The sequence below is a fragment of the Alexandromys fortis genome, unplaced genomic scaffold (assembly GCF_014885135.2).
Source record: "Alexandromys fortis isolate MF-2015 unplaced genomic scaffold, M_Fortis_MF-2015_v1.1 scaffold_83, whole genome shotgun sequence".
Lineage (NCBI taxonomy): Eukaryota > Metazoa > Chordata > Mammalia > Rodentia > Cricetidae > Alexandromys > Alexandromys fortis.
The window spans coordinates 1,356,143-1,379,335 of record NW_026068001.1 but is presented as its reverse complement, the minus strand read 5'-3'; the positions used below and the strand labels follow the sequence as shown (position 1 = coordinate 1,379,335).

The window sequence follows — 23,193 nt, the reverse complement described above, 5'->3', positions numbered from 1 at the left end:
GATAAGAAAAACAAGCACTTTTTTTGTAGGGTAGAAAACACTCTTTAATAGAAAGGCAACCCATAGAATGGAAGAAACTATCTATCTTCAAATCATACCTGGTGAGGGATTTATATCCAGAGTAGATAGAGAATCCCAGAAACTCAATACCCCCCCCCCACAAAAAAACCAACCAATGCAGAACTGGGCAAAGGGGGCTGGGGAGGTGCTCAGGCAGTGGAGTACTTTCTCGCAAGCCTGAGGACCTGAGTTCTAGGGCCAGCATCTGTCGTTAGAATGCTGGCTGGTATTGCGGCCCAAAACACGCTGTGCTCCCAGTGACAGGGAAGAGTGACTGGTGAGCTCCAGGCAGGAGAAGCACTGCTGGAGGGAACGACTGAGCTTGTCCTCTGGCCTCTACGTGTGTGTGTGCACACATGAGCACACCTACATATACACACACATTAAAATAAAATTTGAAAACTTTTAAAAAAAGAAGCGGACAAGGAGGAGCTGGAGAGATGGCTCAGAGTTTAAGAGCACAAATGTAGACATTTTTCTTCCCCCCCCCCACCTTTCCTACATTGCCCAGGGACAGGTCCCTATGCACTGTTCTTTTTTTTTTTAGAAATAGACAAGGAATACACGTACATACATTTGCTTATTTTTTCCCACCTTTTCCACACTACGAAAGCACAGGTCCCTATGGCATTGTTCTTGATTCCCACTGTAACTTAAAGGGACACTTACACATTGTTCAGAGCTCTTGATGTCCTGAAGGTGAAGGAGAAGGATACCCTCAACTTCCTTGTCATAGGAACCCACTTAGGTGGCACCAACCTCGACCCTCGACTTTCTTTCTGTTTTCTTTTCTTTTCTTTTTTTCTTTTTCTTTTTTTGGTTTTAAGACAGGGTTTCTCTGTAGCTTTGAAGCCTGTCCTGGAACTAGCTCTTGTAGACCAGGTTGGCTTCCAACTCACAGAGATCCACCTGTCTGTTTCCCTAGTGCTGGGATTAAAGGCGCGCCCCACCACCACCCGGCTAACCTCGACCTTCAGATGCAGCAGTTCATCTACCAAAGGAAAACTGATGGTATCTACACCATAAATCTGGAGAGGACCTGGGAGAAGCTGTTGCTGGCAGCTTGGGCTCTTGTTGCCATTGAGATCCCTGTTGATGTCAGCATCATCTCCTCCAGGGACATTGGCCAGCGAGCCGTGCTCAAGTTTGCTGCCGCTGCTGGAGCTACTCAAATTGCTGACCGCTTTACATCATGGGTCTTCAGTAACCAAATCCAAGCAGCCTCCAGGAAATCACTAGAAGTCACTACGTCTAGTGGTGACTGATTCCAGGACTGACCTCCCCGCCAGCCCCTCACAGAGGCATCTTACACCAATCTGCCTACCATTGACTCTGTAATGCAGACTCACCTCTGTAGTATGTGGACATTGCCAGCCACGCAACAACGACGAGGGTACTCACTCGGTGGGTCTGAAGTGGATGCTGGCCCCGGAAGTACTCAGCATGGGATGTTATGCCTGACCCAGAGGAGACTGAGGAGGAGGATCAGGCTGCTGCTGAGAAGACTGGGATGGGACAAAGGAGGAATTTTAGGGCTCCTGAGGTCACTGTTGCTCAACCAGAGGTGACAGCCTGTTCTGAGGGTATGCAGGTGCCCTCTGTACCCAGCCAGCAGTTCCCCACTGAAGACTTGAGTGCCCAGCAAGCCTGAAGATTCATCAGCAGCTCCCACAGTGCAGGCCACTGATGGGTTGGAGTCACCACTGAGCGACCCCGAGCCACTCTGCAGACACCTGCGCAAAGAAAGGAAAAGGTGAAAGGAAAATAAAATTCCTAAAGCTGAAAACATTTTTTTTTGCAGGGGCTGGAGAGATAGATGAGCTGTTAAGAGGACCCGGGTTCAGTTCCCAGCACCCACATGGTAGCTCACAGCCAGTTACAACTACAGTTCCATGGGATTGGTCACCTTCTTCTAACTTGCATGGACACCAGGCATGCATGTGGTGTACACAGAGACACGTAACATACACGTAAAATAAACAAACCTAAAAATATATTTTCAGCACTCAAAAGGCAGATCCAGGTGGATCTCTGTGAATTTGAGACCAACATAGTTGACTTAGCAAGCTCCAACCAAGTCAGCAAGACTTGAGCTTCCGGCCCTCTATCAGTATTTAAATATTGCTGAGGGCTGGAGAGATGGCTCAGAGGTTAAGAGCACTGACTACCCTTCCAGAGGTCCTGAGTTCAATTCCCAGCAACCACATGGTGGCTCACAACCATCTATAATGAGATCTGGTGCCCTCTTCTGGCCTGCAGGCATACATAGAGGCTGAACACTGTGTACATAATAAATAAATCTTAAAAAAAAAATATTGCTGACCTGACTGTTAAGTTGTGGGATATCAAGGGGAAAGTCAGCAGGGTCAAGCATTTTACCTCTTCTGGGCAGAGACTGCTGTGTCAGGTTAGGGGAACAGCTGCCCTATTTACTGTAGTCATCTGGTGATTAGCGTGGCTTTATAAGATGCACGTCAGTGCCAAGTTGACAAAGGGTATATCTTAGTCACTGATCTATTGCTGTACAGAGACAGCATGACCTTGACAACTATTATCAGAGAAGGCATTTAATTGGTGCTTTAATCCACAATCATCACAGGGGAAGAGCAGGGTGCAGGCTGCAGGCGTGGCAGGCATGGCGCTGGAGAAGAAGCTGAGAGCTACATTTTGATCCGCAGGCAGGGGCTGGAGTGGGGCTGGGCCTATAAGGGCTTTTGAAACCTCAAAGTCCACCCCAGTGATACACTTTTTCCAACAACGCCACGCTCCTAATCTCTCTCAAGTAGTACCAGTCTCTGATGACTAAGCAAATATATGAGCCTATGGGGGGGGGCATTCTTTTTTCTTTATTTATTTATTATGTATACAGGTTTTTTTTTCCCTGGTTGTATGCCTTCTGGCCAGAAGAGGGCACCAGATCTCATTACTGATGGTTGTGAGCCACCATGTGGTTGCTGGGAATTGAACTCAGGACCTCTGGAAGAGCAGTCAGTGCTCTTAACCTCTGAGCCATCTCTCCAGCCCTGGGTTTTGAGAGAGGGTTTCTCTGTGTAGCTCTGGCTGTCCTGGAACTTGCTCTGTAGATCAGGCTAGTCTTGAATTTACAGAGATCCTCCTGCCTCTGCCTCCCAAGTACTGGAATTAAAAGACTGTACCACCAAGCCTGGCTAGGGGACTATTCTTATGCAAACCACCACAGGTGAGCTTTGCTGGATAATTTTATGTGTTGGGCTGACTGTGATGTGAGGTGCCCCAGTTGAACATGTTTCTGGGTGTGTCAGATGAGGTGACACACTTCACTGAGTGCTGGACTGAACAATACAGAAGGCCCTCCTTCCCTCTTGTGAACAGGCTTCATCCAACCCACTGGGGGTCTAAATAGAACAAGAGGCAGAGGAAGGGGGATTTCCTCTTTGTCCCTCAACTGAACTTCTATAATTGTCTTCCTGGTTGCTATAGGTCCCCCGTTTTCAGGTGACTTATTACAGGACCTCTCAGCTTCCATAACAATATGTGTTAGTTACTTTAAATAAATCACATATTGGTTTCTTGGAAGAAGCCTTAGTAATACACCCAAATAATTTTACTTATGCCCCTAACACTAACGTAAGTACACGAAGCAGTGGACACAAGTCTGAGAGGAGTGATGAGGAAACTTTGTAAAAGGCAAAATATTTGTGCTTGCTGCTCTTACAGAGAACCCACATTCAGGTCCCAGTACCCATGCCAGGCAGCTCACGACTGCCTGTAACTCCCGCTCCAGGAGACGTGATACCTTCTTCTAGTCTCCATGGGCACCTGCACACACGTGGCATTTAATACATACACATCAATTTTAAAATTAATTTTTAAAAAGCCTAACAATGAAGAGAAACATGAGTGGAACAATCCCTTTTTTAGATTTATTTATAGTTATTATGTATACAACATTCTGCCTCCATGTATGCCCACACACCAGAAGAGGGCGCCAGATCTCATTACAGATGGTTGTGAGCCACCATGTGGTTGCTGAGAATTGAACTCAGGTCCTCTGCAAGAGCAGCCAGTGCTCGTAACCACTAAGCCATCTCTCCAGCCCCGGAACAATCTTATAAATATTCACTTATAACTCAGGTATACACCCTGGAATTCCAGCACTCAGAAAGCTGAGGCAGAGTCAATCACTCCGCAGTTAAACCCATCTTGGGCCGCTACATAAAAAAAATTATCTAAAAAAGAACAACAGGAAAAGGTCATTCCTAGCCAATGACTATTGCTGAGTGATTCAGATGATGGGGTGGGGGCATCCTATTGGATACAGACTGACCATTAAGTACAGAGCAGAATACATACGCTCTGCGTGTACTTGCAGAGTAAGGTGCCCTTTACAAGACAAGCAAAGGCAAGCCACTTGCGGTAACCCAGACTGCATGCCTAGACATGCTCACAAACACACAGCAAAGTATCTAACAGATGGAACACCTGAAGGTGCCTCTGCCATGGTCATTTTGCGGATGGCACAGGTGGCATTCACATGCATCTTTAGTTTTCAGTGCTGGCCATCAAACCCACACACAGCCTGGTACTGTCAAGGCCTGAGTCACTAAGTCACATCGTCAACCCTTTTTTTGAGGCAGGGTTTCACTATGGGATTCACTCTGTGGCCCAGGCTGGTCTGGAAACCACAATTTTCCCGCCTTGGCCTCCTGAAGGCTGGAAAAGCAGACCTGTCCCGCCAGCCTGGTTCTACAAGATGCTTTCTCTATTGTGCTGGGAACTGACCTTAGAACCACTAAGCTGCATCTCCAACCCTGTTTTCACCTTTTATTTTGATAACTTGCCCAGGTTGGCCTGAAACTTAAAAAATACACATTTTTCTTTTATGTATGTGCATGTTTTGCTAGTGTGGATGTCGGTGAGTTACTTGTATGCCTGGTACCTGAGGAGACCAGGTTAGACCTGGTTAGGGTGTATCTAGAAGCAAAATCTCAAACTCACCCATCCCTGGTCCAGATAGGTAACCCAGTAGAGAGAAGGGAGCTTGACTTAGAGTAGGGCAAACAGTAGAGGGGGAGGGGACCGAGAGTGGGTAGGAACTAGGTATAGCCAGACCCTGCTTCAAAAAAAAAAAAAAAACAAAAAAACAAAAAAACAAAAAAACAAAAAAAAAAAAACAACACCTTGCCTCCGGGTAGAGAAATGCATCAGCCGGTTCTCTTAACTGCTCTTCTAGGAAGGCCAGGTTCAGTTCCCAGTACTCTCTTGCAACTCAGGCCTGTCGGTAACTCCCATTCTCCCATTCCAGGGGATCCAACGCCCTTGTCTGGTCTCTGTGAACAGGAAGCAGGCAGGTGGTGCAGACATACAAGCAGGCAAAACACCCCATCCCTTATAGAGAAATCTTAGCTCAGAAACAGACCCACAATAAATGAGAATGGTCATATTCTCTAACTCAGACATTGAAATGCTTCCCACCCTGGTCCTAGACTCCAAGATCAAAGCTTTCTCACGTGGTCATGCTAGTCTCCGGATGGACACTCGGGACTTTCTGTGAGTTGCTGGATTCGACACATTTGGAAGCTGGCCGAGAAGGAGCATTAGAGGCAGCCTGACGAGCAAAGAAGGCCCTCATCTCAAGAGGAAGCCTTTATATTTGTGCTGTTACTTTCTTTTTTTTCATATTTATTTATTATGTATACAATATTCTTTCTGTGTGTATGCCTGCAGGCCAGAAGAGGACACCAGACCTCATTACAGATGGTTGTGAGCCACCATGTGGTTGCTGGGAATTGAACTCAGGACCTTTGGAAGAGCAGCCAGTGCTCTTAACCTCTGAGCCATCGCTCCAGCCCCATGTGCTGTTACTTTCAAGGCCTTCGGGGTTGGTTTAGCTTTTGCAGTGCCTGGAATGGAACCCAGGGACTCTTCAGAAGCACACTGTCCCCCCACTGAGCTACACCCTGAGTTTTAAGTTAGAGTCTTGGTGCTTTGCACCTCCTGCCTCTGTCCCCACCCAATGTCCTCAGCCAGCACCTCCCATTCCTGCCCCTTGATCTCCAGGCACAGAGCCAGCCCCAGCCCCAACCTACCTGCCAGGTAACACTGTCTGCTCTCCAGTCCACCAGTCAGGATGTCGGGTCCAACGTCCGAGACTCAGGTGAGTGTGGGGGCCCTGGAGGCTTTGGGCATGGGTGTTGGCGAGGCTTGGGGTACCCAACCTGGGTCTGCTGACTTGCTTCTCTTCTCAGGAACACTTTTGTGGTCTTCCCATCTTTTCACCAGCTTCCCTGGACCTCCTCTTTCAAAGATCATCAGAGGGCAGCAGAGGCCCAGCTTAGGCTCATGGAGGCCAGTCACGTGTGGCGTACTTGAGCACTTGAGCGAGCCTAGGCTGAGGGCTGGCTGCTCTCGGGGGGGGGGGTTTCAACTGGGGGTCAGTTCAGTCTCAGACTTGTGGAGATAGCCCAAGCTGTCCCCCAGGGAATGCTCCGGGGCTGTCCTGATAGAGCAAGAGAAGGCCCCCCGAAACCTTGACCTTGAAGCCTGTCAGAAGTTCCCCCAGAGCCTGAAGGAAACCTTGAAGAGGACTCTGAGGCAGACCAAAGGAGGGAAGGCGTGGTGTCCAGGGAATTGACTACTAAGGTGGCCACCACCACCACGGTTGCCACTGAAGTGGTGCTGAGCGGGAGCCAGGCATAGAATGGAAAAGAAGAAACCAAAAGTCAGTGACCAAAGTGCCCATGTCAAGAAGCTGGGAAACACAGCTTTTCTTAAACCATAAAAAACACAGGAGGAGGGAAAAAGATAAGAGCAGAGCTAGGGAAAGAGAAAGCAAACATTCAATAAAGATCGGCAATGTCCAAGGTTGGTTCTTCAAACAGATTCAGAAAATACTAGTAATTTCTGTTTACACCCTAGAAATTAGAAGAAAAACATAAATTAGTGATATCAGGAACAAAACAGGGCGCTCATATAAATTCTACAGACATTTTAAAAGGGTGAATAAGACATTTTTTTTTTAAATCACGTGTATGTTAGTACATACCCACGGAGGCCAGAAGAGGGCACCAAATCCCCTGAGTTGGGGTTCCAAGCGTTTGCGAGCTCTTTGGGAGAGCAGTAAGCGCTCAAACCAAGTCACCGCTCAGATCCCAAGTAGGATTGAAAAAAATAAAACAAAATATACGGCTTTCTCTTCAGTGGGGCCTAAGTGGCAGCAATTTACTTCTTTGGTTAGTTGGTTGGTTTTGAGTTTTGTTTTTTTTTGGGGGAGGGCGGGGGGTTCCAGACAGGGTTTCTCTGAGTAGTAGCTCTGGCTGTCCTGGAACTAGCTCTTGTAGACCAGGCTGGCCTCTAACTCCCAGAGATCCGCCTGTCTGCCTCCCAAGTGCTGGGATTAAAGGCATGCACCACCACCCAGCAGGTTTGGGTTTTTGAGACAGTTTCAGAACTGACTCTGTAAACACACATATTCCCAGAAACTTTTCTTTAAAAAAAAATAATAACTTGTATTTGTGTAAGCATGTTTTGCTTGTATGTATTCATGTTACTATGTGTGTGAGTGACTGGGGAGGCCAGAAAGGGTGTTAGAGCCCTTGCTACTAAATTAGACAGTAGCTACTAAGTTAGAGCCACCCTGTGGGTGCTGGAAACCAACCAGGTCCAATAAATACCCTTAACTTTGCTGGGCCATTTCTCCAGCCCCCTCTTTCTGCGATTTTGTTTTATTTTTGAGACGTGGTCTCTGGGCAGTCCCTAGTTGACCTTGAATCTGTGACTTCAGCCTCAGCTTCCCAAGGGCTGAGGTTACAGCTGTACGGCAGCACCCTGGGCTTCAGGACCTTTAGTTCATCTCTGACATCAGAGTCCCTGGAACCACAGACACAGCTGCCAGCCACCATGTGTGGGTGCTGGGAATCGAACCCAAGTCCCTCGCAAGAGCAGCCAGTGTTCTTAACCACTGAATCATCTCTGCAATCCTACCTACCCCAGGTTCCTCCTTGCCATGCCCCCAACAATTAGAGCTGCAGTTCAGGAAGGGAGGAAGCGAGGGGAAATTGGCCACTGGAGGCTTTGATGGCCTGGTCTGAATCTTGTAACATCTTCAAAAAGAAATTCCAACTTGGGGAAAACAAGGGCATGTTTGTGTCAATTTCAACTTCCCTAGTCTTCACCTTTGCCCTTCTAGTAGGAAACAAAGAAGAAAACAGGGAAGAGGTGACATGTGGCCTCTTGTATGACTCCATACAGGAGCAATGGACTTTACAGAGATTTTCTGCAGTTTTCTCTTGAAATGGGGGCGGGCGAGAGGGATCACAGTGTTTGGGGAGGTGATGGGAGAGAGTAGAAGAAAACAGGAACTGTCTCGTGGCATTTTGGCTTTATATGAGTTTGGGTGGGTTTTTTATTTTTTATATTTATTTATTTATTTATTTATTTATTTATTTATTTATTTATTTACATTTTAGTTCCAGAGGAACAGCAGCCAGACCCCTTCCCCGGGTCTTATCCATAGACTTGACCACGTTGTGATGACCGTAAGGAGCATTGAAGACACTATCACGTTCTATTCCAAGATCCTGGGCATGGAGGTCACTACCTTCAAGGTAATTGTGTCCCCATATTTAAAACTTCAAGTCTGTTAAAGTGTGTGTATGTGTGTGTATGCACCCGTGTATATGCAGATGAAGTGTGTGTGTGTGTGTGTGTGTGTGTACCTGTGCAGGTGCAGGTTAGACCAGAGGTCTAACTTAGCTAAACCAGATGGCTATCAACCCCAGGGAGACTGCTGTTTCGGCCTCCTGAGATAATGGGTGTGTGCTGCCCCCACTGGCTTTTTTTTTTTTTTAAACATAGATGCTGAGGATCCAAACTTGGGTGCTAAGGCTTGTGTAGCAAGCATTTTGCTGAGTCATCTCCCTAGCTTCCTTCATTAAAATTGTTAACATTTTTATAATTAATTTTGTGCACATTGTTGTGATGGTGTCAGACCACCAGGAACTGAGATACAGACGGTTGTGAGGGGCCATGTGGGTGCTAGGAATGTTTCCTCTGGACTGGCAGGCAGTGCTCTTAACCTCTGAGCCCTTTCTCCAGCCCCAAAATTTGCTAACATTTTACGGCAGGGGATGAAGCTCAGCTAGTAGAACACCTTATACACACAAAGGCCTTGGGTCAGTCCCCAGTACCACATAAACCATGTATGGTTCTGCACATAGTAATCCTAGCTGGAGAGACTGAAGATGTGGATGCAGGAGAATGAAATCTAAGATCATCCTTGGCTACTAAGCAAGTATGGGACCAGCCTAGGATACATGAAATGCTGTCTTTTTTTTTTTTTTTTTTTTTTTTTTTTTTTTTTTTTTTTTTTTTTTTTTTTTTTTTTTTTAAGACACAGTTTCTCCGGGTAGCCCTGGCTGTCCTGGTAAGATACCATCTTAAAATAACTGATAATACTTTAAACGTAACTTACGGCTGAGGGTACAGCTCTGTGATCATTTGCCTAGCATGCATTAAACCCAGATAGCAATCCTAAGCCCTGCCAAAGAAATTTTTTTAAAGATAAAATATAGCTTAAGTCCAAACCCCCAAACACAGGGAAAAATGAGAACTATGAGAGAAAAGGTAAGAGATTGCAAACTACGAGCAGGGAGATATTTGGAAAGAGGATAAAAAAATGGAAGGGGGAAACTTTGAAAGACATAAAGCAAGAGGCTTTGTTAGTTCAAGGTCCCTGGTCTCAAAAAACAAAAAAAGTGCAAGAGAACTTTGCAATCTTTATATACAAAGAGTTAACTGTGTGCCCAGCCCAGGAACACTGAGATATGCTCTGTGGGAATTGCAGAACATCCCTCTGAAAAAGTCCATCTTAAGACTTTGCCAGAGATTAAAAAGTAGTTCATCTACAAAAGAAAAAGAAACATGCAAATGTCAGAATTCTTGAGTCACACCAGAGGCCAGAAAACAATAGGACTATACTCTTAAGACTCTGGGAAAAGCACTCCTACCCCGCCTCCCGTTCTGCCTCAGCATCTCTCCATGTGGTCCCTACTCCCAGAACAAAAGCTGTTCCCAGCCTTAATCAGAGAAGCCTCTCCCTACAAAGGAAGGCGATGAATACAGACACTCAGGCTGCCTAAGATGCAGAGAATAGCAAGGGTTTTGGATCCAGCCCTACACAAGCTATTCCAGCCACCCCCTCTAAGGCTCGGGAACATTGTGAAAAAGGGCATGGCAAATATGTAAGAGCCAGGAGATAGGGTGAAGGGCTATGGAATTCCATTCTATAGACTCTATACAATTAGTGCAATTATTAACTCACAACTGTGGTTACCTGGGCCCATACAAGACTGACCCTATCAACAGGAAGTAGAGGAAGGGGGAGGGAATCGTGGGGCCCTACCTGCTACCTCTGAACTATTGGCTACTGATAGACTCTGGGGGGAAGGGACCATTGTCTTTAATTGTGTACCCACTGCTGAGCCCACCAGGCTCCAAATGGATAGCTCTAAAGCCATGATTATAGAGACACCCTGGTTAATCTCAGTGGGGCGCTAAACAAAGCGGCCATGAAAGTGCAGGAGCGATTTGTAAAGAGGAGGAGGGGCTGAAGGGGTGGCAGGGAGGTAGGGGGAAGTGTGGTTGGTATGCATTGTGAAGTGGAAATTGTCTAAACACAAATGTAATTAATTGAAAAATGATTCTGGGGGAAAAATGCAACCTGAAAGTCTGTGTCCAGCTGAACGGCAAATCAAAGGTCAGTGTAGAACAAAGCATTGTTAGCACAAAGACCTGAGGGGCTGGAGGTGCAGCTCGGTTAGCAGAGGACTTACCCAGCATGCAAGAGTCTAGGTGTCACTCCCAGCACCGCAATACACAAAGAAAATGAGTCATTAAGGGCTGACAAGATGGCTCAGTGGATAAAAATATCTGTTGCCAAGTCTGAGGTTCTGAGTTAGGTTTCTGGAACTCACATGTCTGCATGGAGAAAGGAGAAAACCAATTCTGAAGAGCTGACTTTTGACCTCCACACACGTGCCCCCGCCCCCCGAAACACACACACACAGAGACAGAGACAGAGAGAGAGAGAGAGAGAGAGAGAGAGAGAGAGAGAAACATACACATACAATCTAGTTATCCATCATTTTTACAGTAACAGTAAAGTGGGGAGGAATGGAGAAAGATACCGGATGTCTTCCTCTGCCCCCTACCTTCCCAAAGATAAATTCAGCTGGCTTGGAAAAAGAAATACATGGAAGTTGAGATGGAGTTGGTTCCCAAGAAGAAAATCCTATATATCTGGAAAAAAGTCAAGTAAGCTTAGATTAAGGAAAAGGGTTCCAAGGAAGAGATGTAAGGGAAAGGAGGTTTCCACAGATTTAACACTATCTTGAGAATATGGAACAACTTCAAAAGTATAAGGGCAGAGAGAGAAAGAAAAGCCTTATGAAGATGTCCTGCAGCAGACGAAGAGATATGTCTGTTATGCCCAGATCAGGGGTTACAGCGTTAACGAGAAATAAGGCCTTGAGCAGGCCTTCACTGGTGTAGTCTATCTATCGTCACTCCTGATAGTGTACACGCCCTGTTCTGTTGTTTGCTTTTGCTTGTTTTTTTTTTTTTTTTTTTTTTTTTGAGACAGGGCTCCTCTGTGTAGCCCTGGCTATCTTATAAGTCGCTTTGTAGACCAGGCTGGCCTCGAACTCACAGAGAGTGCTGGGATTAAAGGTGTATGCCATCACTGCCCAGTTTTGTTGTTTTAAATCAAATATTTTTTTACACTACTTCTTGTAGGGACAGGAGAGAGAGGGGGGCAGAGAGAGATGGGGGAGGAGAGAGAGAGAGAGAGAGAGAGAGAGAGAGAGAGAGAGAGAGAGAGAGAGAAGCTATAAGAAGCCTGGAAAACCTTACGTATATCACTAAGTGAAAGAAGCCAATCTAAAAAAGATGAGTATTGCAACATTCAATATAATGTTCAAGCAAAGACAAAACGATGAAGACAAAATGACAGGTGGGTGCCGGGCATTAAAGGGTGAGAGGACTGAACAGAGCACGAGGAATTTTAGGACCTTGACACTGTCCAAGCCCACAGATAGGCGTGCCCTGGGATAGGAACAGTGGGTTGCTTGATGATCTGTCAATGGAGGTACAGGAATGGCCACGCTTGTGTCCCACTGCTGGGATGCTTGCTGACAGCGGGGCAATGGCGCCCCAGTCCCAAGGATGAAATAGCAAGTGCCGAACTTTGTGGAAATCTAGGCGTGTGGGAAATCTTTGTGCCTTCTTCACAGTTTTGCTGTGAACGTTAAACTTCTCTAAAAATTAGTATAAAAACTTAAAAAGGTCATGAAGTGGCAGACTGTAAATTTCCTAAAAATTTAAAAAGTTCATTCTATGTGCATTGGTGTGAGAGTGTTGGATCCCCTGACTGGAGTTACAGACAGTTGTGAGCTGCCATGTGGGTGCTGGGAATTGAACCTAGGTCCCCTGGAAGAGCACTCAGTGCTCTTAACCACTGAGCCATCTCTCCAGTCCTCAGACCATAAAAATTTTAAATCGAAAGGGGACACTATGCAGAAACGAGTATTATGCCAAAGCAGGTTGGATGTTCTTCAGGTCCTAAAAAAAGAACACGGAATAAAAAATTGAAAACAAACAAAAAACTATAGCATAATGCCACTTAAAATACCCCAGAAAAGCAACAACAGATCTTTTACAACCAAGAAGATGCACACAAAACACATTATGGTTTGGGGCATACACTATTAAAGTCTGTTTTATTGCATAAAGAGCAAATAGAGGCAGCTTATTTGAATAAAGACCCAACCAATGATTCAATGAGAAAAAAATATCATGGTATCTAAGGTGGGGATAGGAATAGAGAGGATAGAAAAAAGGAGAAAAATGCATCAATAAAACAAGATTGGCTTTGCATGGATCAGTGATAAATATAATATGCCTCCATTGCCCATACTTAGACACGCTGAAGTGAACTGTCAGAGCATCTAAGGTGGAGAAAAACTTGTAAGCTTTCAGGATGAAAGGTGGCGGGCTGTATTACCAACTGAAGAGTGAAAACCAAGGGACTGGGGAAGACAGCTCGGCAGCAAAGAGCACTTGCCGAATAGCCATGAAGACTGAGTTCAAATCCCTAGCACATACGTCAAAAGTCCAGCATGGTTGCATACATGTTTATAATCCCAGGGCTGTGAAGCATGTGTGTGGAGTCAGGAGAAATGCGGGGGCTTGCTGAGTGCAAGACTAGTTTGAAGTTCAGAGGCTGCCTTCAGGAAATAGTGTGATAGCACAGACCAGCTGACCACCTTTGGCCCCTGTACACGTTTACACATACACCACACACATACACTCACATGTGCATGCACACACACATCTTTGGCCCCTGTACATACATGTATACACATATACCACACACACACTAAAACTGTAACATATAAAATAAAAAGGATGAAGACAATTAACATCATTTTCGTTTATTTATTTAGTATTTATTTGGACGTAGAGGGAGATTGAGACCTGATTTCTTTTTTTTTTTTTTTTTTTGTATTTTTCGAGACAGAGTTTCTCCGTAGTTTTTGGTTCCTGTCCTGGAACTAGCTCTTGTAGACCAGGCTGGCCTCGAAACTCACAGAGATCCTCCTGCCTCTGCTTCCCGAGTGCTGGGATTAAAGGCATGAGCCACCGCCCGGCGAGACCTGATTTCACTATGTAGCTCTGGCTGTCCTGGAACTTACTCTGTTCACAGAGATCTACCTGCCTCTGCCTTCCAAGAGCTAGTATTAAAGGTGTGCCACCCCACACCTGGTTAAAAAAAGAGTTCTTGGGGGTTGGAGAGATGGCTCAGAGGTTAAGAGCATTGCCTGCTCTTCCAAAGATCCTGAGTTCAATTCCCAGCAACCACATGGTGGCTCACAACCATCTGTAATGGGGTCTGGTGCCCTCTTCTGGCCTGCAGGCATCCATGGAAGGAATGCTATATACATAATACATAAATAAATATAAAAAAAGAGAGTTCTTGGAAAAGAAGACACTTCTGAACTGCTGGTGGGAATGCAAGCTGGTAGAACCCCTTTGGATGTCAGTGTGGTGCTCGCTTCGACAGCACATATACTAAAATTGGAACGATACAGAGAAGATTAGCATGGTCCCTGCGCAAGGATGACACGCAAATTTGTGGATGTCAGTGTGGCAATTTCTCAGCATATTAGGAAACAACCTTCCTCAAGACCCAGCAATACCACTTTTGGGTATATATACAAAGGATACTCAATTGTGTCATAAGGACATGTGCTCAACTATGTTCATAGCAGTTTTGTTTGTCATAGCCAGAGCCTGGAAACAACCTAAATGCCCCTTGATCGAAGAATGGATAAAAAAAAAAATGTGGTACATTTACACAATGGAGTACTACACAGCAGAAAAAATAACGACATCTTGAACTTTGCAGGAAAATGGATGGAGCTAGAAAACATCATTTTGATTGAGGTAACCCAGACCCAAAAAGACAATTATCACACATACTCACTCATAGGTGGTTTTTAAACATAAAGCAAAGAAAACCAGCCTACAAATCACAATTCCAGAGAACTTAGACAACAATGCGGACACTAAGAGAGACTTACATAGATCTCATCTACATGGGAAGTAGAAAGTAGAAAAAGACAAGATCTCCTGAGTAAATTGGGAGCACGGGGACTTTGGGGGAGGGTTGAAGGGGAGGAGAGCAGAGAAAGATGAAGTCTTCAATAAATATCAATAAAAAATACCAGAAAAAAAGTTCTTGTTCATGAGTGTTTTGCACATTGTGTGTGCACTGCCCACAGAGATCAGAAACAGTCATTGGATCCCCTATAACTGGAGTTATAGATGGTTGTGAGCCACCATGTGGGAGCTGGGAACTGAACCCAGGTCCTCTGCTAGAGTAGCAAGTGCTGTTAGCCAGTGAGCGTCTCTGCAGTCCCTAATATCAGCAACACCAGATCCAGGGAAGATAATCAGCAATGCATTTATCTTTCTTTCTTTTTAGTCTTTTAAAACAGATTTCTCTGTGTAACATCTCTGGCTGTCCTGGAACTCACTCTGTAGACCAGGTTGGCTTTGAACTAACTCACAGAGATCTGCCTGCCTCTGCCTCCTGAGTGCTGGGATTAAAGGCAGTCTTAACAGTCTAGAAAGTGGAATCTGGGGTATCATGCCTGCTAGGTGAGTGCTGCATCACAGGGAACCCCCCAGTCTGGGAGCAGATATGTAAAAGGCTTTGAGCAAACAGCTTTTACAGAACTGTACACTGGGCCAAACTGTCCTTTGCTGTAGGAGTGCAGTGGAGTCTCAATTGCGGGGATTAAGAAAGAGATCATGAAATCATAACAGAAATGGCAAGTGCTAAGGGGTATAAAGAAGGTAGAGACAGGAGATGACAAGGTGACAGTGGTTATTTATAAAAAGTAAGCATTATTCCCTAGCATCTGAAAAAATATATACGGAATCAGCTATTTATTTTTGGTTTTTTGAGACAGGGTTTCTCTGTGAAGCCCTGGCTGTCCTGGAACTCACTCTGTAGACCAGGCTGGTCTTGAACTCACAGAGATCCGCCTGTCTCTGCCTCCCGAGTGTTGCAGTTGAAGGGGTGCGCCACCACTGCCTGGCTGGAATCAGTTGTTTAAACCAAAGCCAACAGAGGAACTAAAATTACGATAGATGAGTACTGGGGGAAGTAATACTATTGAGCTAAACTCTCCTTGGCAGAGAGAGGACAAAATACACAAAGGTGATAAATCAAGAAACAGGTAGTGGCTACAGCTATGGCTCAGCAGTTAAGAGCGCTGCTGCTCTTGCAGAGGATCTGGGCTCAGTTTTTATTTTTTATTTTTTTTTAAATATTTATTTATTATATATACAGTATTCTGCCTGCATATATCCCTATAGGCCAGAAGAGGGCATCTTATCTCATTATAGATGGTTATGAGACACCATGTGGTTGCTGGGAATTGAACTCAGGTCCTCTGAAAGAGTAGACAGTGTTCTTAACCTCTGAGCCATCTCCACAGCCCCCTGGGCTAAGTTTTTAGCACCCACATGGCAGCTCACAATCAAAAATAACTCCAGTTCCAGGGAACCCAACATCTTCTGATCTCCATGGGTACAAAGCATGCATGTGGTACGCATATATAGACATATATATGTATGTATACGCATATGTAGACAAAACACCTACACATAAAAAATATATCTTTAAAAAAAGAATATGCATCAATTATGGACTGTTTGAAGGGGCAAAAGAGAGAACTACCATGGATTAAATGAGACAGTTGTCCTTTTCTCTCAATTGAACAAGCAGTCAGAAGAAAGTGTCATTAGGAGGAAATGAATAGGCACAAAGCGCTGGCTCGGTGGGCAGGGAGATTCCTAGAAACCCCACCAGCAACCACTCCCTGCTGAGCACAACTCAGAAGGTCTCCCTCACACAATGGCCTCTTAGCCAGGAATGCAGGGAACAGAAGTGAGGTTTGTTTGCTTGGTTCCTTTTGATTTTGTTTTGTTTTTGAGCAAGGGAGCACAAGGTTAAGTCAGACTTTATCCTCCTGACTAGAGGTCCTAAATGCTGGGTTTATAAGTATGTCACCACTCCTGACTTAAGATGGACTTGTTTTTAGAAAGCTTGGGAACAAACCAATGACCATACAGAAATTTGAGTTGTTCTTATAAGGAAAAATAATAAAAGGGTGGGAAAGATATGTAGTAGATTGAAGCAGGATTCCTTTGTTTCAGGCTAATCTAGGAAACATAATAAGATCCCAAAGAAAGGAAAGAGACACAGAGACAAAGACAGAGACAGGAAGGGAGGGAGGGAGGGAGGGAGGGAGGGAGGGAGGGAGGGAGGGAGGGAGGGAGGGAGGGAGGGAGGGAGAGAGAGAGGGAAGGAGGGAGGAAGAAACCCTGGGTAGACAAAGTGCTATCTCTGCCATGGATTTTTTTTCCCCAAGATACAGTTTTTGTTTTTTTTTCCAAGATAGGGTTTCTCCATATACTTCTGGCTGTCCTGGAACTCACTCTGTAGACCAGGCTGGCCTTGAACTCGCAGAGATTCGCCTGTCTCTGCCTCCCTGAGTGCTGAGATTAAAGGCCACCACTGCCCAGCCCATGCGTGGGTTTAAACACTTGGCGAAATGGACATTCTAACAAGAAACACACAAGGCTGCCCACCCATGGAGCACTCACTAAGAGCAGATGCCTGAAACTAACAAGGTGAGGCACACTTGCAAGAGCAGCATCAGGAGCATAAGGCAGGAAAGTAATGAGAGTGTGAGGCCAGGCTACATAGTAAGATGCTGTCTCAGGAAAAGAAAAAGAATAAGAAAGAGAAAAAGAAGTTGGGAGTTCAGGTACAGCAGTTAAGAGAGCTTGCTATTCCTCTAGAGGACCCAGATTCCAACTACTGCTCTCACACTGGGAACACACACCTGCCTGTCACTCCAGTTCCAGGAGGTACTTGACATCTTCTGGCCCTTGTGAGTGCTGTACACACATGTGTACACACATACACTCAGACATATGCACACATTCAACAAATAAATAAATCTTAAAAACATAAAAAGAAAAGCTGGCCATAATGGTGATCTAAGCACATGGAGTTGGGGGCAAGAAGATCAGGAGTGGCCAGGCAGTGGTGGCGCAGGCCTTTAATCCCAGTACTTGGGAGGCAGAGGCTGGTCTACAGAGTGAGTTTCAAGACAGCTAGGGTTACACAGAAAAACCCTGTATCGAAAAACTAAAAAGAAAATAAAAAGGAGGATAAGGAGTTTAAAGCCAGCCCTTGATTCATAGTGGGTTCAAGACCAGCCTGGACCACAGGAGATTTTTGTCCCTGAAGAAAATGGTGGTGAACGTGGTGTGTGGTAAGGAGGTTAAATGTAAGGCACTCGCCAGCAAGCCTGGCTACCTGAACTAGTTCGATCCTTGGAACCAGCATCGTGGAAGGAGAGAATGGGTCCTGAAAGTTGCCCTCTGGCTTCAGCACACAGCATCCACCTCCACACAAATAAGTGTGCAAATATTACTGGGCACTGCTGTCAACGAGTACACCTTTGAGACTTCTGTGTAGTCCTAGATGCCCTGGGACTTGCTCTGTAGACCAGGCTGGCTCGCAATTCATAGAGATCTGCCAGTTTCTGCCTTCAACATGCTGGGATTAAAGGTATGCCCCACCACACCTAACCAAAAAAAAAAAATTTAAGAAAAATTTAAAGACTGTTGGGCTGGAGAGATGGCTTGGAGAAAAACACTGGCTGCTCAATCACGAAGACTAGATGGTTCAGGTCCTAGGACTCAAATAACAAGCCAGGCATTTCACAAATACCTTGAACTCCAGCCCTGAGGAATCAGAACCTTCTTTTGGCCTCTGCGTGTGCACACAGGCATGCACAGACACTAATTTGCAGTATGCTAGATGGATCAAGGGTCATTGTGTAGCAGCTCTTTCTCCTTATTTTTTTGCAGTAAGTTCAAACTCATCTTGGCAGCTCAGTTCTACACTGTTTTCTCGCTCCTAAACAGGGAGACCGGAAGGCATTGTGTTTTGGAGATCAAAAATTTAACTTACATGAGGTGGGAAAGGAATTTGAGCCCAAAGCAGCTCACCCGATTCCGGGCTCCCTGGATCTTTGTCTGATCACAGAAGCACCTTTGGAGGAGGTGATCCGGCACCTCAAGGTGAGTGCACTGCCATTCGCCTAAACCAAGTCCAGCCTTAACAAAAAGAGGAACAGGAGGGGATTTGGGATGGGGGGGGGGGGATCGGGGACTGGGAGGGGAGGATGGAGGTAGATACTGCCAAGACAGAATTGTGACCTAAAGAGATAGGTCTTTCTCAAACCTCAGCCACAAGAGATCCCATCGCATCCATGTCCTGCCTGTGCAGTTATCTACTTGCTCCTTTGATTGATGTCAATGTCACGGAACCAAAATGAATTAGAAGGAGATACTACAACTCAATGAACATTCATACACTTAGAATAAGCATTCAGAACTGTGGAGCTTTATATTACATATTACATACAGGTCAGTATTGAATATAGTTTATACACTTACCCACCACCCAAAACAAAACAAAATTCAATATAGAATTAGAAGCAGAAAAACAACTGGGTCTGGTTAATTTTGGTGTTTGAAGTTTTGTTTATTTGCAAGACTTTTTTTTTTTTTTTCAGAGACAGGGTTTCTCTGTAGCTTTGGAGCCTGTCCTGGAACTAGCTCTTGTAGACCAGGCTGACCTCGAATTCACAGAGATCCACCTGCCTCTGCCTCCCAAGGATTAAAGGCGTGAACCAGCACTGCCTGGCTTGCAAGACTTTTAATATAGTAAATTATATAAAATTTAAAGAAGAATATGTGTAAATAATGTTCTGACATACTCAGTCTTTTGTCATGTTAATGTTTAAGTAAGAAAAGCTACATTAAAATTTGACCAGAGCCAGGTCATGGTGGCATACACCTTTAATCCCAGCACATAGGAGGCCGAGGCAGGTGGATTTCTGTGCGTTCGAGGCCAGCCTGGCCTACAGAGCAACTTCCAGGACAGCCAGGGCTGTAACACAGAGAAACCCTGTCTCGAAAAACCAAACCAAACAAACAAACATTTTATCTTGTCATAAAGAGAAAGCAATTAAAACCAACAGTAACCGGTCTGGGAACATAGCTTGGTGGTAGAATGCTTGCTGGTCCCACAGGAAGCTGTGGGTTCAATTTCCAGCGCTGTTTAGAAAAAAAAAATGAATACAGACTTTCATTGAGGTACTGCACTTAAATTCTTGCTTACTAATACTGTCACCCCCAATTTATGAATTGAGGAAATTGAGGTTCAAGGCAATTACATAGTCTGCCCAAGGCCATATATCTTGAGTAGAATGAGGGAGGGAAAATGCCAGTAGATGGAGTCAGAAGCCAGGCATTCTGGACACTATTAGGGATTAAACTCTGGCTATGGTTGTAGCGTGAATAAGTTCAACCCCTAGAGCGCTGGGGCAGGGAAGGAAGGAGACGGGATTCTTAAGGAAGTCCTTAAGTTTTGGTCTCACGTATCTGTGACATATGACTTTGGTCTTTTCTGCACACTCTACTCAGGCTTTCGATATCCCCATTGAGGAGGGCCCAGTCCCCAGAACAGGAGCAAAAGGGCCGATTATGTCCATCTACTTCCGCGATCCTGACAGAAATCTCATTGAGGTGTCCAACTATGTCACCTCCTGATTGACACCTACCTTCCTTCATTCTGTTCCACAAGATGTCATCTTATCCCTCATTTCCTGCAAATCCCAGAGACCTCCAAGAACTGAGAAGGTTGGCACATCACCGATCCTGCAAAGGAGACCTAAGACAGGTTTATGTCCAAACTTTTGTGTCTAGAGTGCCTCCACCTAAAGCTATTCCAATAAATGATTACTCTGTCCACATAAGTGTGTCGTTCTCGGTCCTGCATCTGGAGCCTTGTCTAGGGCATGAGTTCTCTGAGGTTTTTGGAGGGCTGGGCTAGAGTTTGGTGTCCTGAGGTTCAAGGCCCATGACAGATTTCTGCTTGTCAATGATCCATCATCCCTCTCCCAGCTCTTCAATCCATCCCATTTCTCTAGCTGCTTCCTGGTGTTTCATTGAGCTTCAGGATCTCTACAGTTCCTACCAGGCTACCCAGACTCACAGCAAACAATGCCACCTCCTTCTGGAGGGCTTTCTCTCTTTAGATCTTTTTGTTTGTTTGTTTGTTTTTGTTTTTTTGAGACAGGGTTTCACTGTGGCTTTGGTGCCTGTCCTGGAACTAGCTCTGTAGACCAGGCTGGCCTTGAACTCACAGAGATCCACCTGCCTCTGCCTCCCGAGTACTGGGAAAAAAGGTGTGTGCCACCACTGCTCAGATCTCTTCAGATCTTAATTGAAGTTCAGCTCCCCAAATAGAATAAAGTCAACTAGCCCCCTTCCTTCCTTCCTTCCTTCCTTCCTTCCTTCCTTCCTTCCTTCCTTCCTTCCTTCCTTCCTTTCCTTCCTCTCCCTTTCTCTTTCTTCCCACTCTTTCTTTATGTTTCCTTCTTTTTCTTCTAGACAGGGTTATTTAAGTCAGATTGGTTTCAAACTCAAGGCAATCCTCCTGTCTTTGCATCATTATGGGTGTGAGTCACAACCACAGCTGGCACGTTTCTTCTGCTTCTGTCCCTTCCATCATTGCTATGCCATTCTCTCATTTGTTGACTGAAAAGCATTATCTTAAACACATATTGTGTGCTAGGGCCTGTTTCAGGCATTGGCGAGGCAGTGTTGAACAACAGATAAGCTTATCTAGCCAGGCATGGTGGTACTGTTCTAAGCCAAGCACTTGGAAGGTAGAAGTAGGAGCATAATATGTTCTAAGCCAGTCTGATCTACATAGCAAGTTCCAGGCCAGCTAGGGCTACATAATGAGATCTTGCCTCAAAACAAAACAAAATCTTATTTTTATATATGGAGCTGGTACTCAAGTAAATGCTAGAGAATGAATAATATTCGAACAGGGGCAAGTAATAAAGCTGCTTCCACTGAGTTTGGCATAACCATCGCCATTATAAAGCAGAAAAGTTATGGTAAACTACAGGAGATCTCGCCCAATGAAGTAAACAGAATTATACAACAAATAACTAGGTCTTGCTGGGTGATGGCGGCGCACGCCTTTAATCTCAGCACTCAGGAGGCAGAGGCAGGTGGATCTCTGTGAGTTCTAGGCCAGCCTGGTCTACAGAGCTAGTTCCAGGACTGTTTCACAGAGAAACGCTGTCTCAAAAAAACAAAACAAAAAAACCCAACAAAACAAAACAAAACCACTAGATCTGCAGTAATATTCCCTCTTGGGGGAGAGATGGGAGAGAGGAAGGGCTAGAGTTGTTCGTAAGACCCTTCCCTGGGACTCCAGTTTCTGCTCTCTCCCTCCTGCCCCAGCTACAAGTACTCCCAGAAATGCTGATGCACTGAGAGGTGAAAATTGATGGCGCAGTGGGATGTTTTGGTGGTGTAGTTGTTCCTAAGTCATCCGCACTCTAGAAGGACTTGCTAAAACCTATTTAGTCACCAAGCTGGACTTGACGATCTGTCTTTGGTCTGTCAGCTCCTTCCCTATTTGGGGTAAAAAGGCATTTCTTTCACATCTATCCAGAAATGTCACAAAATGTGACCAAACAGAACAGGAACATGACTGAAGCAGAAATGAGCGGATGACCATCTTCCTCCCTGGCCAATGTGGCCTATCACATAAATGCGATGATGACCTGGATCCAGTTGGTGAATAAAGAACATACTGCAGCCCCTGAGAAGAACACAGACGGGCCAGGAGTGTGAGAAAGTTGTGGTGGAAGCTGCATAATTCCCACTATAGGTGGCAAGACATGCAACTGAGGCTGAGCTGTCTTCCTGAAGGAAACGGGCCTCAAGAAAGGGATATGTGGATGCCATCCTGCACGTTAGTCTCTAATTGGGGAGAAAAGGTGGAAATAATAATGAAATAGGGGTGTTATCTTGCAATTTCTTTTTTCTGTTTTGTTTTCTTTTTCAAGACAAGGTTTCTCTGTAGCTTTAGAGCCTGTCCTGGAACTAGGTTTTGTAGACTAGGCTGGCTACAAACTCACAGAGATCCGCCTGCCTCTGCCTCCTGAGTGCTGGGATTAGAGGAGTGCGCCACCACTGCCCAGCAATTCTGAAATTCCGCCCGTCCTTTTTAAAAAGATGTTATTTATTTATTATGTATACAGTACTCTGCCTGCATGTATGCCTGCAGACCTGGAGAGGGCATCAGATCTCGTTACAGATGGCTGTGAGCTACCATGTGGTTGCTGGGAACTGAACTCAGGACCTCTGGAAGAGCAGCCAGTGCTTTTAACCTCTGTACCATCCCTCCAGCCCTCTTGCAATTTTCTTACAGCTGGCAAGGTGTTAGGCAAGAGTTTGAAGTAGAATATGCATCGAAAATCCCCTCCTGGGCTGGAGAAATGGCTCAGGAGGTACAAGCATTCACCACACAAGTCTACCAACCTAAGGCCAGAACCTCAGGACACATGCAAAAGTAGGGTACTGTAGAAAATCTGTTGGAATCCCTGTGTGTCCCTACGGGGGGGGGGGGGGGGGGGG

At 45.3% G+C, this 23,193-nt stretch overlaps 1 protein-coding gene, 1 long non-coding RNA gene, 1 other non-coding gene and 1 pseudogene across 3 annotated transcripts in view; 3 read left to right on the top strand and 1 right to left on the bottom strand.

Moving 5' to 3' along the window:
* The first annotated feature begins 276 nt into the window (after nucleotides 1-276).
* LOC126512845 (40S ribosomal protein SA-like) lies at nucleotides 277-2,731 on the top strand (annotated as a pseudogene).
* A 3,375-nt stretch (nucleotides 2,732-6,106) lies between these two features.
* On the top strand, nucleotides 6,107-20,738 carry Glod5 (glyoxalase domain containing 5). The gene is made up of 4 exons (XM_050160962.1): nucleotides 6,107-6,196; nucleotides 8,508-8,645; nucleotides 18,610-18,765; nucleotides 20,176-20,738. Exons 1-4 carry the CDS (start codon nucleotides 6,170-6,172, stop codon nucleotides 20,299-20,301), a joined length of 447 nt encoding a protein of 148 aa, XP_050016919.1. The 5' UTR covers nucleotides 6,107-6,169; the 3' UTR covers nucleotides 20,302-20,738.
* On the top strand, nucleotides 14,143-14,253 carry LOC126512930 (U6 spliceosomal RNA). The gene has a single exon (XR_007595199.1). It is a non-coding gene; the product is annotated as a U6 spliceosomal RNA (small nuclear RNA).
* Nucleotides 20,313-23,193, bottom strand: part of LOC126512904 (uncharacterized) — a 59,572-nt gene continuing 56,691 nt past the window's right edge. Inside the window, exon 4 of the long non-coding RNA XR_007595186.1 lies at nucleotides 20,313-20,409. This is a non-coding gene — a long non-coding RNA (uncharacterized lncRNA). The remainder of the gene's footprint in view (nucleotides 20,410-23,193) is intronic.

Bases quoted from the DNA above. Each gene is read 5' to 3' on its own strand.
- Glod5 (XM_050160962.1), top strand. From the start codon at position 6,170: ATGTCGGGTCCAACGTCCGAGACTCAG. The intron at 8,646-18,609 runs GTAATTGTGTCC...GCTCCTAAACAG, and splicing joins TGGAGGTCACTACCTTCAAG to GGAGACCGGAAGGCATTGTG. The intron at 18,766-20,175 runs GTGAGTGCACTG...CACTCTACTCAG, and splicing joins AGGTGATCCGGCACCTCAAG to GCTTTCGATATCCCCATTGA.